The following is an 18,946-nucleotide window of genomic DNA, read 5'->3' on the forward strand; positions in this document are numbered from 1 at the left end:
CAGCCCACGTAGTATATAGCACAGCCACGTAGTATATAACACAGCCATGTAGTAAATAGCACAGCCACGTAGTATATTACCCAGCCACGTAGTATATAGCACAGCCCATGTAGTAAATAGCACAGACACGTAGTATATTGCCCAGCCACGTAGTGTATTGCCCAGCCACGCAGTATATAGCACAGCCACGTAGTATATTGCCCAGCCACGCAGTATATAGCACAGCCCACGTAGTATATAGCACAGCCACGTAGTATATAACACAGCCATGTAGTAAATAGTACAGACACGTAGTATATTGCCCAGCCCACGTAGTAAAAAGCACAGACATGTAGTATATTTCCCAGCCACGTAGTATATTGCACAGCCACATAGTATATAGCACAGACAAGTAGTATATAGCACAGACACGTAGTATATTGCCCAGCCACGTAGTATATTGCCCAGCCACGTAGTATATAGCACAGACATGTAGTATATTGCCCAGCCACATAATATATTGCACAGCCAAGTAGTATATTGCACAGCCACCTAATATATTGCACAGCCACGTAGTATATAGCATAGCCACGTAGTATATAGCAACGAGACGTAGTATATAACACAGCCCACGTAGTATATAGCACAGACACGTAGTATATTGCCCAGCCACGTAGTATATTTCCCAGCCACGTAGTATATAGCAGACACGTAGTATATAGCACAGACACATAGTATATTGCCAGCCACGTAATATATTGCACAGCCACATAGTATATAGCACAGACAAGTAGTATATAGCACAGACACGTAGTATATTGCCCAGCCACGTAGTATATTGCCCAGCCACGTACTATATAGCACAGACATGTAGTATATTGCCCAGCCACATAATATATTGCACAGCCACGTAGTATATTGCACAGCCACCTAATATATTGCACAGCCACGTAGTATATAGCAACGAGACGTAGTATATAACACAGCCCACGTAGTATATAGCACAGACACGTAGTATATTGCCCAGCCACGTAGTATATTGCCCAGCCACGTAGTATATAGCAGACACGTAGTATATAGCACAGACACATAGTATATTGCCAGCCACGTAATATATTGCACAGCCACGTAGTATATTGCACAGCCAGGTAATATATTGCACAGCCACGGATTATATAGCCCAGCCACGTAGTATATAGCACAGAGACATAGTATATAACACTGCCCATGCAGTATATAACCCAGGCCACGTAGTATAGAGCACAGCAATGTAGTATATTGCCCAGCCACATAATATATACCACAGCCATGTAGTATATAGCACAGCCCACATAGCATGTAGCACAGAGATGCAGTATATAACACAGCCCACGCAGTATCTAACACAGCCCACGTAGTATATAGCAATGTGAGCACCATATCCCTGTTAAAAAAAAGAATTAAAAAATAGTTATATAATCACCTTCCGTCGGCCCCTGGATCCAGCCCAGGTGTTTACTGACGCTCCTCGCGATGCTCCGGTCCCAAGAGTGCATTGCGGTCTCGCGAGATGATGACGTAGTGGTCTCGCGAGACCGCTATGTCATCATCTCGCGAGACCGCAATGCATGGACCGGACCATTGCGAGGAGCGGGAAAGGCCTGGGTTGGATCCGGGGGCCAACAGAAGTTGAGTATATAATGATTTTGTTATTATTTTTAACATTAGATGTTTTAACTATTGATGCCGCATAGGCAGCATCAATAGTAAAAAGTTGGTCACACAGGGTTAATAGCAGCGTTAACGGAGTGCGTTACACCGCGGCATAACGCGGTGTAACGCAGCAATTAACCCTGTGTGAATGCTGAGTGGAGTATGGAGGGGGCACTGACGGCAGGGGAGTAGGGAGCGGCCATTTCGCGGCCAGCATTACCAGCTTTACAAGTGGTACATAATCGCCCCTCCGGATTCCGCCATAGTGTCTTCTATTACGGTTTCTGGTCTCTGCTGTGTATTCATTTATTCCTCTGTCTCTTCAGGTGCGGTTCGAGCTTCCAGTATCTTTCCCATCCTTAGCGTCGGCCTTCTGTTCTTTGGGGGCCTCTGTGTCGCGGCCAGCGAGTTTTACAAAAATAAGCAAAATGTCATTCTCAGCGCGGGGATCTTCTTCGTCTCGGCGGGTGAGTATTTGCTCAATACGCCCAGTTTTAACAAAAGACTAGTTATATATTTTTCACTTAGTTCTCGCATTCTCACACATTTCTTAATATTTCTTTGTATCAGTCGGAGCTTCGTTATTCTGCGGCAGAGATCCAGATGTCCCCTGCAGTATATGGCTCCCATTGTACCAAATAATAATGTTATTTCACTGAGCTCCGCCACCTGCATTCATCACACGACTCAATGACAGTGTGAAGCAAACCTACATTTCTCCGTAGCAAGATATTCAACTTACTTTTCCTTGGCTGATTGCTAAGGACATTACTTTCCCCGGATCTTGCACAAGTGGTCCTAGATATTGCTTCACTTGCTCAACTATGTGGTTTGTGCAAAGATGTATCTTCCCGTAGACAAGCACATTCACATGTGTCCTCGGTCAAAAGAGAAGAATAAGTTGATGCCAACCCTCCTTGGTCTCAGCTTATCTTCCCGAAGACCATAAGGACCCAAGTGCCCAATTATTATCTCCATCCAACATCCATGATCGGGAGGCCTCCATACACATTAGATGGTCGGCATCGATGTGTATGGTCAAGACCACCATGGTTGGTAGAAAAACCTCATGCTTTGCTATACACATGACATTTTGGATCTGGACTACCCTTAGAATGATTTTGGCTAACAACTCATTTCTCTTTCAGGCCTGAGCAACATTATTGGAATAATTGTCTACATTTCTGCCAATGCTGGAGACCCTGGCCAGAGTGACTCCAAGAAGAGCAACTATTCTTATGGTTGGTCCTTTTATTTCGGGGCCCTATCATTCATTATTGCCGAAATGGTTGGCGTTTTAGCTGTACACATGTTTATCGAAAAACATCGGCAAATAAGAGCTAAATCCCATTCCGACCTCTTCAAGAAGTCTGCCTTTACCCGGATACCAAGCTACCGGTATCGTTTCCGGAGGCGTTCCAGCTCCCGTTCTACAGAGCCTCGCTCTAGAGACCCTTCCCCTGTAGGCAAAAGTTTCAACCCTATTCCCACTAGCGATATTTCCCTCTACACCTTAACTGCCCGAGACCCTACCAAGATGACTGTTGGCTCTTTACTAAATTCCGAAAGGGAGCATAACTTTCTTCAAGTTCACAACTCCATCCCCAAAGACTACAAGGAGTCGTTACACAACAATCCTTCCAACAGGCGCACCACACCGGTCTGAGAATTGCAATACAGGGAGATAACGTGACCTAAACAAAGTAATACGGTGGTAACTGGAGACGGTCACAGAGCTGTTTATTGTTTATATATTATTTCAATCAAACTACAAACCACATGGCGACAGGAAAAAAAAAATCAACAATATGTGTCACTTCCTGTTCGGAATGTCACTTCCTGTTCGGAATGTCACTTCCTGTTCGGAATGTTACAACAGCGCCAGAGTTTAAGCATGGAGCTTATATGATGACCTATATGTTGTAACTAATGACTTGAAAAGACTGTCTAAGTTGTATAAGTGTTTGTGTTTTAGGATGATGTAGGACCATAATGTTTCGAAGGTAAAATTTGCTTTTTCAGAGGGAAAAATCAAGCTTTTGCAGAGCAGAGAATGAGAATGTTTAATGTAATAGATATTGTGCATAATTGATGCTGTTTATCGGGGGGTTCTGCATAAGAGGAGATAAGGACATGCCACCAGATTTTTTTTGTTTTTTTTTCTCACCAGCTTACATTTCGAGAGGCGAAACCGGGACAATATATAGCTTCCAAATGATTGTATAGCCAAACTTTTGAGTTATAGATGAGTGACGGTGAACCACAATGCATGAGGGAGTGTGTAGTGCCTGTCAAGAATAGACTATTATGTATCTTAAAGGTACAAAATATACACGACGATGCCGGAGTGAAGAATCTTACCCTACGTTAAGCACGCTGGTGCTTTCTATGATTAAAATTCATTATGTTTTCTTAAACCCATAAAAAAAAGAAAGAAAAACTGTGCGTTAAGAAATGTGATGCTGGTTGATCTCCCCCACGCAGAATTCGAGAGGGTTTTAAAGTGCTGTTATGACAAGTGTGGGGGAGGCGCTGATGGGTGCGCTGTTGATGAAGACATGATGGGCCAATCGGAGAATGAAGACTTGTGCATCAACAGTTTTTGTGAAGAAGTTTTTGACTGGAACATACAACTAGATGAAACGAAGACTCTTTCAGGGATCGCGCATCTTCCTCTGATAGAGTTAGTCCTGATACATGGTATGCATTACAGACAATGAAGGACTTCAATGTGCGAGCGATGTCTTCTAAGGATCGTCTCTAGGGAATGTCAGATAGACTCGGAACGTCTATGGAAATTGTGAAGTGGAGCTACGATAAATACTGAGCTGTGCGAAGTGGGAGAAATTTCTGATTGGGCTCTATGTCAACATTCCAATATTTTTTGGGGGTTATATAACTAATTATAATAAATAATAGCAAACATTCTGGTCTGATAATTTGATTTTCTGCGCACAGGAGACGTAGACTGTGTGCGCCATATTGTAGGCTTAATCAAGACTAATCATAGGGTTTTTTAGGAACATTTGGGATACGACCCTTGTCTTTGACGGCTGAGGCAAGCAACATCGGAGTATATCCGTATGAAAGACCGATCCTGGTAACGCAGCTTGCCTTGTCCAGTCCTATTCAAGTGTCCAGTCACTACATCAAAGGGATACGATCGTTGCGGTCCGACACCCGGAACCAGAGTGAGCAGGTCGGATGAGATGAGATGAAAGCTCTGTTAGAAAACAACATCTCACACAGCCTGCATTTCTTCTCGTCCTTCCTCCTCTCTCTCCTCTCAACTTCTGACATAGCTGCCTGAGCTTCAGCTGAGACATTATCCCAGCTTTGGCAGACACACAATCCCTCGAGAGGTGAAAGGAGAGCTTTCTCTACCCACACAACCTGTCCTTCTGACAGTTTAGTATGGGTTTTGTGTTCACTAATGCAACAGCAACAATTCTAAACAAAAACATTACAATCACCTCCCCAGACTAGATGAGTGTCAATAAGTAATTAGACATATCAATTTATTTATATGAATGTATTTTTAAATGTATTAATTTTATTTGTTGGAGAACCCCTTTAAAGAGAACTTGCTACCGGGTAAAAAGTTGTCAGTTTTTACGCTTATTTTATTACTGCTGCTGCCTAAAGACACATTCCAGAGCAGCCTAAAGACATCCCGCAAAGCAGCCTAAAAACATCACCCAGAGCAGCCTGAAAACATCCCCCAGAGCAGCCTAAAGACATTCCCCAGAGCAGCCTGAAGACACACCCCAGAGCAGCCTAAAAACATCACCCAGATCAGCCTGAAGACATCCCCCAGAGCAGCCTAAAGACATCCCCCAGAGCAGCCTGAAGATACACCCCACAATTGCTTAAAGACATGACCTACAGCAGCCTAAAGACACGCCCCAGAGCAGTCTAAAGACACCCGAGAGAACCCTAAATACACGCCCCACAGCAGCCTAATGACACGCCCCAGAGCAGCCTAAAGACATGCTCCAGAGTAGCCGAAAGACATGCTCCAGAGTAGCCTAAAGACACCCTCCAGAGCAGCCTAAAGATATGCTCCAGAGTAGCCTAAAGACACACCCCAGAGCAGCCTAAAAACACACCCCAGAGCAGCCTAAAGACACACCCGAGAGCAGCCTAAAGACTCGGCCCAGAGCAGCCTAATGACATTCCCTAGAGCAGCCTGAAGACACACCCCAGAGCAGCCTAAAAACATCCCCAAGAGCAGCCTGAAGACACGCCCCACAGCAGCCTAAAGACATCCCTGAGAGCAGCCTGAAGACACACCCCAGAGCAGCCTAAAGACATCCCCCAGAGCAGCCTGAAGATACGCCCCACAACAGCTTAAAGACATGCCCTACAGCAGCCTAAAGACACGCCCGAGAGCAGTCGAAAGACACCCGAGAGAACCCTAAAGACACGCTCCAGAGCAGCCTAAAGACACACCCGAGAGCAGCCTAAAGACATGCTCCAGAGCAGCCTAAAGACACACCCCAGAGCAGCCTAAAGACACGCTCTAGAGCAGCCTAAAGACACGCCCCAGAGCAGCCTAATGACACGCTCCAGAGCAGCCTAAAGACATGCTCCAGAGCAGCCTAAAGACACACCCAAGAGCAGCCTAAAGACATGCTCCAGAGCAGCCTAAAGCCACACCCGAGAGCAGCCTAAAGACACGCCCCAGAGCAGCCTAATGACACGCCCAAGAGCAGCCTAAAGACATGCTCCAGAGTAGCCTAAATACATGTTCCAGAGCAGCCTTATAGAACACACCCCAGAGCAGCCTAAAGACACGCTCCACAGCAGCCTAAAGACATTCCCCAGAGCAGCCTAAAGACATCCCCAGAGCAGCCTAAAGACGCACCTCAGCGCAGCATGTGAGCTACAGTACCTTGGAAAAAAAACAGTACTAAAATAAAAAAGATCTATATCTCTGGAATCGCATTGCATATTTAAAAATAAAAAATACTAAGGGGAGCAGCGGGAACCAAATACAGGCAAAAAAAGGCCTCTTTTGACCTATGCAACCAAGCCTTCTGTACATTGTCCAAATTTGTCCCACAAGTTTCATTTCTTGAAGATGCTTTTTTCTTTCGATGCAGTTCTATATGGCCTCCTGCCATAGAACACTGGCTATGTGATAGCTATCAGCTGCCAATCCGCCTTTGTGCGACATAACAATGGTGTGATTTTGATTTATCACTGACATTGTTGTTCCGTGGAGATTTGTTTTCTGATGAAAGCTGTGAGGATTTATGTGTGCGCCTTATGATCGGCGCAGTTATCAAACACACGTAGCTTGGGTGTGTTTTGGGGGAAGAGGGCAGCTGTTTATCCCTTGTTCCTACTTATAGGCTTCCTCTCTTGGAATCTTTAGCAAATATCGGCTCAGTGTAAATCTTCCTCCTGGTCCTTATTAATTTCTCTGGGTTATTTGATTCCTCCTGCGAACAGCTCGGCTTCCGGCGAGATGCTGCACATGAGTTATTTGCTGGGATTACAAAACTATTTTGTTTTCTAAATGGAGTTTAAGCTGAATACGTTCTATGCTGAATTAAAGAATATTGTTTTACCTGCGGCTCTACTAAATCGAACTTAGATTAAAGTAGGGTTTTAGGAAAGGTCATATAGTTAGGATTCGGAACAATACTGCCTAATATCAACAAGATTATAACTACTATTATACTGCCGCTATGTACAAGAATATAACTACTATAATACTGCTCCTATGTACAAGAATATAACTACTATAATACTGCTCCTATGTACAAGAATATAACTACTATAATACTGCTCCTATGTGCAAGAATATAACTACTATAATACTGCCCCTATGTACAAGAATATAACTACTATAATACTGCCCCTATGTACAAGAATATAACTACTATAATACTGCCCCTATGTACAAGAATATAACTACTATAATACTGCTCCTATGTACAAGAATATAACTACTATAATACTGCTCCCTATGTACAAGAATATAACTACTATAATACTGCCCCTATGTACAAGAATATAACTACTATAATACTGCCCCTATGTACAAGAATATAACTACTATAATACTGCTCCTATGTGCAAGAATATAACTACTATAATACTGCCCCTATGTACAAGAATATAACTACTATAATACTGCCCCTATGTACAAGAATATAACTACTGTAATACTGCCCCTATGTACAAGAATATAACTACTATAATACTGCCCCCTATGTACAGGAATATACCTACTATAATACTGCTCCTATATACAAGAATATAACTACTATAATACTGCCCCCTATTTACAAGAATATAACTACTATAATACTGCTCCTATGTACAAGAAAGAATATAGCGACTATAATACTGCCCCCTATGTACAAGAAAATAACTACTAGAATACTGCTCCTATGTACAAGAATACAACTACTATAATACTGCCCCTATGTACAAGAATATAACTACTATAATACTGCTCATATGTACAAGAATATAACTACTATAATACTGTTCCCTGTGTATAAGAATATAACTACTATAATACTGCCCCTATGTACAAGAATATAACTACTATAATACTGTCCCTAAGTACAAGAATACAACTACTATACAGTGCCTACAAGTAGTATTCAACCCCCTGCAGATTTAGCAGGTTTACACATTTGGAATTAACTTGGCATTGTGACATTGGGACTGTAGATCAGCCTCGAAGTGTGAAATGCACTGCAGCAAAAAAGAATGTTATTTCTTTTTTTTTTTTTTAATTGGGAAAAGTATTTTCAGAGGGTCATTTATTATTCAACCCCTCAACCCACCAAAATTCTGTTTGGTTCCCCTAAAGTATTAAGAAGTAGTTCAGGCACAAAGAACAATGAGCTTCACATGTTTGGATTAATTATCTCTTTTTCCAGCCTTTTCTGACTATTTAAGACCCTCCCCAAACTTGTGAACAGCACTCAAACATGGTCAACATGGGAAAGACAAAGGAGCATTCCAAGGCCATCAGAGACAAGATCGTGGAGGGTCACAAGGCTGGCAAGGGGTACAAAACCCTTTCCAAGGAGTTGGGCCTACCTGTCTCCACTGTTGGGAGCATCATCCGGAAGTGGAAGGCTTATGGAACTACTGTTAGCCTTCCACGGCCTGGACAGCCTTTGAAAGTTTCCTCCCGTGCCGAGGCCAGGCTTGTCCGAAGAGTCAAGGCTAACCCAAGGACAACAAGGAAGGAGCTCCGGGAAGATCTCATGGCAGTGGGGACATTGGTTTCAGTCAATACCATAAGTAACGTACTCCACCGCAATGGTCTCCGTTCCAGACGAGCCCGTAAGGTACCTTTACTTTCAAAGCGTCATGTCAAGGCTCGTCTACAGTTTGCTCATGATCACTTGGAGGACTCTGAGACTGACTGGTTCAAGGTTCTCTGGTCTGATGAGACCAAGATCGAGACCTTTGGTGCCAACCACACACGTGACGTTTGGAGACTGGATGGCACTGCATACGACCCCAAGAATACCATCCCTACAGTCAAGCATGGTGGTGGCAGCATCATGCTGTGGGGCTGTTTCTCAGCCAAGGGGCCTGGCCATCTGGTCCGCATCCATGGGAAGATGGATAGCACGGCCTACCTGGAGATTTTGGCCAAGAACCTCCGCTCCTCCATCAAGGATCTTAAGATGGGTCGTCATTTCATCTTCCAACAAGACAACGACCCAAAGCACACAGCCAAGAAAACCAAGGCCTGGTTCAAGAGGCAAAAAATCAAGGTGTTGCAGTGGCCTAGTCAGTCTCCTGACCTTAACCCAATTGAAAACTTGTGGAAGGAGCTCAAGATTAAAGTCCACATGAGACACCCAAAGAACCTAGATAACTTGGAGAAGATCTGCATGGAGGAGTGGGCCAAGATAACTCCAGAGACCTGTGCCGGCCTGATCAGGTCTTATAAAAGACGATTATTAGCTGGAATTGCTAACAAAGGTTATTCCACAAAATATTAAACCTAGGGGTTGAATAATAATTGACCCACACTTATGTTTAAAATTTATAAAAATGTAACTGAGCAACAAAATTTTTGGTTTGTAAGATTTATGCATCTGTTAATAAATCCTGCTCTTGTTTGAAGTTTGAAGGCTCTAACTTATTTGCATCTTATTAAACCTGCTAAATCTGCAGGGGGTTGAATACTACTTTTAGGCACTGTAACACTGCTCCTATGTACAAGAATACAACTACTATAATACTGCTCCTATGTACAAGAATATAGCGACTATAATACTGCCCCCTATGTAAAAGAAAATAACTACTAGAATACTGCCCCTATGTACAAGAATAGAACTACTATAACACTGTCCCTAAGTACAAGAATATAACTGCTATAATACTGCTCCTATGTACAAGAATATAACTACTATAATACTGCTCCTATGTACAAGAATACAACTACTATAATACTGCCCCTATGTACAAGAATATAACTACTATAATACTGTCCCTAAGTACAAGAATATAACTACTATAATACTGCTCCTATGTACAATACAACTACTATAATACTGCCCCTATGTACAAGACTATAACTACTATAATACTGCCCCCTATGTACAGGAATATAACTACTATAATACTGCTCCTATGTACAAGAATATAACTACTATAATACTGTCCCTAAGTACAAGAATATAACTACTATAATACTGCCCCTATGTACAAGAATATAACTACTATAATACTGCTCCTATGCACAAGAATACAACTACTATAATACTGCCCCTATGTACAAGAATATAACTACTATAACACTGCTCCTATGTACAAGAATACAACTACTATAATACTGTCCCTAAGTGCAAGAATATAACTGCTATAACACTGCTCCTATGTACAAGAATATAACTACTATAATACTGCTCCTATGTACAAGAATATAACTACTATAATACTGCCCCCTATGTACAAGAATATAACTACTATAATACTGCCCCCATGTACAAGAATATAACTACTATAATACTGCTCCTATGTACAAGAATATAACTACTATAATACTGCCCCTATGTACAAGAATATAACTACTATAACACTGCCCCTATGTACAAGAATATAACTGCTATAATACTGCTCCTATGTACAAGAATACAACTACTATAATACTGTCCCTAAGTGCAAGAATATAACTGCTATAACACTGCTCCTATGTACAAGAATATAACTACTATAATACTGCCCCTATGTGCAAGAATATAACTACTATAATACTGCTCCTATGTACAAGAATATAACTACTATAATACTGCCCCTATGTACAAGAATATAACTACAATAATACTGCTCCTATGTACAAGAATATAACTACTATAATACTGCCCCTATGAACAAGAATATAACTACTATAATACTTCTCCTATGTGCAAGAATATAACTACTATAATACTGCTTCTATATACAAGAATATAACTACTATAATACTTCTCCTATGTGCAAGAATATAACTACTATAATACTGCTCCTATGTGCAAGAATATAACTACTATAATACTGCTCCTATGTACAAGAATATAACTACTATAATACTGCCCCTATGTACAAGAATATAACTACAATAATACTGCTCCTATGTACAAGAATATAACTACTATAATACTGCTCCTATGTGCAAGAATATAACTACTATAATACTGCTTCTATATACAAGAATATAACTACTATAATACTTCTCCTATGTGCAAGAATATAACTACTATAATACTGCTCCTATGTACAAGAATATAACTACTATAATACTGCCCCTATGTACAAGAATATAACTACTATAACACTGCCCCTATGTACAAGAATATAACTGCTATAATACTGCTCCTATGTACAAGAATACAACTACTATAATACTGTCCCTAAGTGCAAGAATATAACTGCTATAACACTGCTCCTATGTACAAGAATATAACTACTATAATACTGCTCCTATGTACAAGAATATAACTACTATAATACTGCTTCTATATACAAGAATATAACTACTATAATACTGCTCCTATGTGCAAGAATATAACTACTATAATACTGCTCATATGTACAAGAATATAACTACTATAATACTGCTCCTATGTACAAGAATATAACTACTATAATACTGCCCCTATGTACAAGAATATAACTACTATAATACTGCTCCTATGTACAAGAATATAACTACTATAATACTGCTTCTATGTACAAGAATATAACTACTATAATACTGCTCCTATGTACAAGAATATAACTACTATAATACTGCCCCTATGTACAAGAATATAACTACTATAATACTGCCCCTATGTACAAGAATATAACTGCTATAATACTGCTTCTATATACAAGAATATAACTACTATAATACTGCTCCTATGTACAAGAATATAACTACTATAATACTGCTTCTATATACAAGAATATAACTACTATAATACTGCTCCTATGTGCAAGAATATAACTACTATAATACTGCTTCTATATACAAGAATATAACTACTATAATACTTCTCCTATGTGCAAGAATATAACTACTATAATACTGCTCCTATGTGCAAGAATATAACTACTATAATACTGCTCCTATGTACAAGAATATAACTACTATAATACTGCCCCTATGTACAAGAATATAACTACAATAATACTGCTCCTATGTACAAGAATATAACTACTATAATACTGCCCCTATGTACAAGAATATAACTACAATAATACTGCTCCTATGTACAAGAATATAACTACTATAATACTGCCCCTATGAACAAGAATATAACTACTATAATACTTCTCCTATGTGCAAGAATATAACTACTATAATACTGCTTCTATATACAAGAATATAACTACTATAATACTTCTCCTATGTGCAAGAATATAACTACTATAATACTGCTCCTATGTGCAAGAATATAACTACTATAATACTGCTCCTATGTACAAGAATATAACTACTATAATACTGCCCCTATGTACAAGAATATAACTACAATAATACTGCTCCTATGTACAAGAATATAACTACTATAATACTGCTCCTATGTGCAAGAATATAACTACTATAATACTGCTTCTATATACAAGAATATAACTACTATAATACTTCTCCTATGTGCAAGAATATAACTACTATAATACTGCTCCTATGTACAAGAATATAACTACTATAATACTGCCCCTATGTACAAGAATATAACTACTATAACACTGCCCCTATGTACAAGAATATAACTGCTATAATACTGCTCCTATGTACAAGAATACAACTACTATAATACTGTCCCTAAGTGCAAGAATATAACTGCTATAACACTGCTCCTATGTACAAGAATATAACTACTATAATACTGCTCCTATGTACAAGAATATAACTACTATAATACTGCTTCTATATACAAGAATATAACTACTATAATACTGCTCCTATGTGCAAGAATATAACTACTATAATACTGCTCATATGTACAAGAATATAACTACTATAATACTGCTCCTATGTACAAGAATATAACTACTATAATACTGCCCCTATGTACAAGAATATAACTACTATAATACTGCTCCTATGTACAAGAATATAACTACTATAATACTGCTTCTATGTACAAGAATATAACTACTATAATACTGCTCCTATGTACAAGAATATAACTACTATAATACTGCTTCTATGTACAAGAATATAACTACAATAATACTGCCCCTATGTACAAGAATATAACTACTATAATACTGCTCCTATGTACAAGAATATAACTACTATAATACTGCCCCTATGTACAAGAATATAACTACAATAATACTGCTCCTATGTACAAGAATATAACTACTATAATACTGCTCCTATGTGCAAGAATATAACTACTATAATACTGCTTCTATATACAAGAATATAACTACTATAATACTTCTCCTATGTGCAAGAATATAACTACTATAATACTGCTCCTATGTACAAGAATATAACTACTATAATACTGCCCCTATGTACAAGAATATAACTACTATAACACTGCCCCTATGTACAAGAATATAACTGCTATAATACTGCTCCTATGTACAAGAATACAACTACTATAATACTGTCTCTAAGTGCAAGAATATAACTGCTATAACACTGCTCCTATGTACAAGAATATAACTACTATAATACTGCTCCTATGTACAAGAATATAACTACTATAATACTGCTTCTATATACAAGAATATAACTACTATAATACTGCTCCTATGTACAAGAATATAACTACTATAATACTGCTCCTATGTACAAGAATATAACTACTATAATACTGCTCCTATGTACAAGAATATAACTACTATAATACTGCTTCTATATACAAGAATATAACTACTATAATACTGCTCCTATGTACAAGAATATAACTACTATAATACTGCTTCTATATACAAGAATATAACTACTATAATACTGCTCCTATGTACAAGAATATAACTACTATAATACTGCTCCTGTATACAAGAATATAACTACTATAATACTGCTCCTATGTACAAGAATATAACTACTATAATACTGCTCCTATGTACAATACAACTACTATAATACTGCCCCTATGTACAAGAATATAACTACTATAATACTGCCCCTATGTACAGGAATATAACTACTATAATACTGCTCCTATGTACAAGAATATAACTACTATAATGCTGCCCCTATGTACAAGAATATAACTACTATAATACTGCCCCTATGTACAAGAATATAACTACTATAATATTGCATCCTATGTACAAGAATATTACTACTATAATACTGCTCCTATGTACAAGAATATAACTACTATAATACTGCCCCTATGTACAAGAATATAACTACTATAATATTGCATCCTATGTACAAGCATATAACTACTATAATACCGCCCCTATGTACAAGAATATTTATGTAATACTGCCCCCTATTGTCTATTAATATACGTGACGGATACGTTTATGATGCTTTTACAATCTGAAGGTAGCGCTCTCAACCTTTCTGGGTCTTTTGATTTATTTTGGTCTCCGCTACTTGTCCCCGCAGCTTCCATTTTGGCGGTGTCGTCTGCGGTTGACAATGCAGCGATAAACATGTCGCTCGTCTCCAGCTGCTGTGATTAGAAAGGAAATGAACACTGACAAGAGATATTCAGAATCTTGTTTCCCACAGCCAATATGACGAGGCAGCCAAGATCCTGAAAAAAACACGCAGTAATAACAGGAACTCATCAAGAGATGTTCAAAAAGGAAGCCGCGCTCGTCGCCATTCAGGGAGATAAATGCATCATTTGCCTCTTACAAAAACAAGGAGCTTTTTTTTCCCCTCCATTTCCCTCTGCTCTATGTTTGGTTCAGCCGCTCGGAGAGATCTTCACAATCCTATTATTCTGTGCCGTGAGCCTGCCGCACCTTCATCCTTCCTTCCCTGCTATGAGAGACTCGGCTCAGGTCAACGTATGAAAGCATCAAAGGATGTAAATGTCTCCGTCTCCAGAATCAGCGGCGAGATAATGATGTGGCTTTTAGTTTTCGATTTTGTTCCTATTTTTTATTTTTCATAAATATAAACCGTAAATGGTGCCGAGATAAACAGCGCACAACATCACTCACTGACTTACCTCCATCTTGCCATACAGTGCCCACAAAGTGTCATACGTTGCTCCCATACAGCCGCGTAGTGCCCATATAGTGCCAAACAGTGCACCGAGTGCCGCGCTTTTCCCACCCTTATGGCGGGTCACCAGAGAAGTGTTGGTTTCATCCATACTGGACGGAAACCAGGAAAAGAAGGGTCCGCGTGTAACAGCAGATCGTCTTGCATCGTCAGGAAGAAAGCTCTTCCTACTGAGAACTCGTGCACGCTCAACCAAGCCGAGCGTACATGTGAAAAATGGCCGCCAGATAATCAAAACGTTGTAGACTTTCCTGTTCGATTACCAATCTATGCCAATTTTTAACCACGTTATAATCTGGCTAGTAAAGAATTAGTAAATAGAAATGGTAAACAACTCAACCAATCAGTGGGCGCTGATTGGCTGCAGTGGTCAAACGACATAACAATGTAACGTGACCACCCAGAGAGACCGCACTGACATCAGCGTAACGGCGCCGATCTGGGAGGTGAGTGTATATTTGATTTGTGGGGGTTTTGACTCTTTCAATATAGATGTAATTAACTCAGTGATTGGCTGCAGTGCTGCTGACATGATGTCAGAGCTGCAGACGAACAATAGAGACCGTGAGAAGTGGCGGGAGACACAGCGCTGAACCCCAGCAGGATAAGTAAAGCACAGTTTGTTTGTTTTACACAGAACTTTGCCTGAGGACAACAATTTACTGAAACCAGAAAACCCGTTAAAGAAGGGCTTGTCCAGTACTAGAGAACACTTTTAATGACCAGACTTGCCCTCCTACTCATTACCTGTATAATAGACACCTGTCCACATACTCAATCACACTCCAACCTCTCCACCATGGCCAAGACCAAAGAGCTGTTTAAGCACACTGGGGACAAAATTGAAGACCTGCACAAGGCTGTGATGGTCTACAGGACAACAGGGAAGCAGACTGGTGAGAAGGCAACAACTGTTGGCACAATTAATAGAAAATGGAAGAAACACAAGATGACTGTCAGTCTTCCTCGGTCTGGGGCTACATGCAAGATCTCACCTCGTGGGGTAAAGATAATTCTGAGAAAGGTCGGGAATCAGCCCAGAAATACACGTGAGGACCTGGTCAATGACCTGAAGAGAGCTAGGACCACAGTCTCAAACATTACCGTTAGTAACACACTACGCCGTCATGGATTAAAATCCTGCTGGGCACGCAAGGTCCCCCTGCTCACACCAGCACATGTCCAGTCCCGTTTGAAGCTCACCAATAACCATATGGATGATCCAGAGGAGTCATGGGAGAAGGTCATGTATTCAGATGAGACCAAAATATAACTTTTTGGTATCAACTCTACTCACCATGTTTGGGGGAAGATGAAGGATAAATACAACCCCAATAACACAGTCCCAACCGTGAAGCATGGTGGGGGAAACATCATACTTTGGGGGTGCTTTTCTGTAAAGGGGACAGGATGACTGCACATCGTATTGAAAGGAGGATGGATGGGGTCGTGCATTGCAAGAACTTGGCCAACAACCTCCTTCCCCCAGTAAGAGCATTGAAGACGGGTCGTGGCTGGGTCTTCCATCATAAAAGCGTATCTGGGGGGGCAGGAAAGGCATGTGCCCTGGGTGCAGCCAGCAGGGGGTGCATTCCAGTTGCCTAATGCGGCGGTCTGAAGTGTCTCCTCCGGTGGCTTCATTCTGCCGCACCCACACTGGGATTTGGCCGTTCTCTTGCTGGATGTCAAGCTGAAAGTCGGCTCAGAAAAGCTGCAGTGCGCCGGCTCCCAGTGATCAATTGTACTTACATCTTCCAGACGTGACTACAACTGAAGCTCTGAGTACCGGGTCACAGCGACATCAGCACCGTGATCAGGTCATGTCATCATGCTGCTTACATCATTCGTAGAAGAGCGAAGAACATCGGTGGTAAGTGCTCCACATTAGTAGACCTGAAGACACCGAAGATTCGACGTGGGGGGGGGGGGGGGGGTAGATTTATTCTGAGTGTAGGGGAGATTTATTCTGTGTGGGGGCAAGGGTGAATTAGATTTAGTGTAATGGGGTGGGAAAGATTTAGCCTAATGGGGAAGATATAAGGACATAAGTTTGAGGAGCAAGGGAGGGACAGGTGCAGATACAGTGTGGTGAGAGGGAGAGTGGGTGCGGACACAGTATGGTGAGTGGGGGGATGTATGAGGGGGATGGGTGCAGACACAGAATAGGGCGGATGGGTGCGAACGCAGTATAGGTAGCGAAGGGAGGGAATGTATGAGGACACAGTATGGTGAGCAAGTAGGGGGATAGGTGCAGACACAGTATGAGTAGCGAAGGGGCGCAGCATAGGGCAGATATATTTATTCAAGAGCATTATAATGACACTTTTTAAGGGCATCATGTGGGGATGCGCTGCAGAAGACCGGAGAAGATGGAAGTCTGCAGAGACAGCTGAAGATGTGGAGTCATCATGGAGTCTGGAAAAAGATGAAGAAAAGAAAGAGAACGACTCCAGAGATGTCATCTATAACGTACCTGGATGTAAATGTGTTTTGGTGATACTGACTAATTCTCATGTTTTTATTAATGTTAGGAGCATTAAAGGGGTTGTCCACGTTTATGAGGAGTCTGCAATCATTCTATGTGACTGCAGACTTCTGAATTCTCACAGTGCGCACTGCACGCTGTCAGGATTCTCTCGTGCTGGCAATTTGCATACATGTGGTCACATGCCGACTAGACGTATGTGACCTCAATAAAAATTAAACGTCTAGTAGGAATGTGACGAGAAGTATTCAAATCGCATACTTTGGCTAACATGATCGTCCACTCTTGCCACCAGCAAGAAAGAATCCTTAAAGTGTGCAGTGCACGCGCTGTGAGAATTCAGAAGCCTGCAGTCACATAGAGTAATATATTCTACTAGATGGTGGCCCGATTCTAACGCATCGGGAATTCTAGAATATGTATGTATATAGCAGCCACATAGTATATTGTCATGAATCCCAATGGCTAGGGATAGCACAGGACAAGCAAAGTACAAATATATTACGGACGAGCTCTAGGGTGATGGAACCTGGGCTGACCGCTGCCCTACGCCTGACAAACGCAACTAGAGATAGCCAGGGAGCGTGCCTACGTTGGTTCTAGACGCCACGCACCAGCCTAAGAGCTAACTGGCACTGCAGAGAAAATAAAGACCTCACTTGCCTCCAGCGGAATGAACCCCAAAAGATAAAGTTGCCCCCCACATGTATTGACGGTGAAATGAGAGGAAGGCACACACATAGAGATGATATATATAGTTTTAGCAAATTGAGGCCCGCTGTAATCTAGAAAGCAGAATGATACAAAAGGGGACTGAGCGGTCAGCAAAAAACCCTAATCAAAAAAAAACCATCCTGAGATTACAAGAACCCATGTGCCAACTCATGGCACATGGGGAGAACCTCAGTCCACTAGAGCTACCAGCTAGCATAGAGACATAATAAGCAAGCTGGACAAAAAACCAAACAACTGAAAATCAGCACTTAGCTTATCCTGAAAGATCTGGGAGCAGGTAGGCAGGAACCAAACAGAGCACATCTGAATACATTGATAGCCGGCAAGGGAAATGACAGAAAGGCCAGGTAAAATAGGAAACACCCAGCCACTGATGGACAGGT

The 18,946-nt window shown here is 40.9% G+C and overlaps 1 protein-coding gene and 1 long non-coding RNA gene across 3 annotated transcripts in view; one reads left to right on the forward strand and one right to left on the reverse strand.

Moving 5' to 3' along the window:
- Positions 1-4,596, forward strand: part of CACNG3 (calcium voltage-gated channel auxiliary subunit gamma 3) — a 56,513-nt gene extending 51,917 nt beyond the window's left edge. Inside the window, exons 3-4 of the mRNA XM_077274525.1 lie at positions 1,998-2,138; positions 2,820-4,596. Of these exons, the coding sequence (XP_077130640.1) occupies positions 1,998-2,138; positions 2,820-3,337 (659 nt within the window). The 3' untranslated portion in view covers positions 3,338-4,596. The remainder of the gene's footprint in view (positions 1-1,997; positions 2,139-2,819) is intronic.
- Positions 1-18,946, reverse strand: part of LOC143785557 (uncharacterized) — a 202,310-nt gene that overhangs the window by 70,201 nt on the left and 113,163 nt on the right. The window lies entirely within an intron of this gene.

The sequence above is a fragment of the Ranitomeya variabilis genome, chromosome 7 (genome assembly GCF_051348905.1).
Source record: "Ranitomeya variabilis isolate aRanVar5 chromosome 7, aRanVar5.hap1, whole genome shotgun sequence".
In the NCBI taxonomy this organism is placed as follows: domain Eukaryota; kingdom Metazoa; phylum Chordata; class Amphibia; order Anura; family Dendrobatidae; genus Ranitomeya; species Ranitomeya variabilis.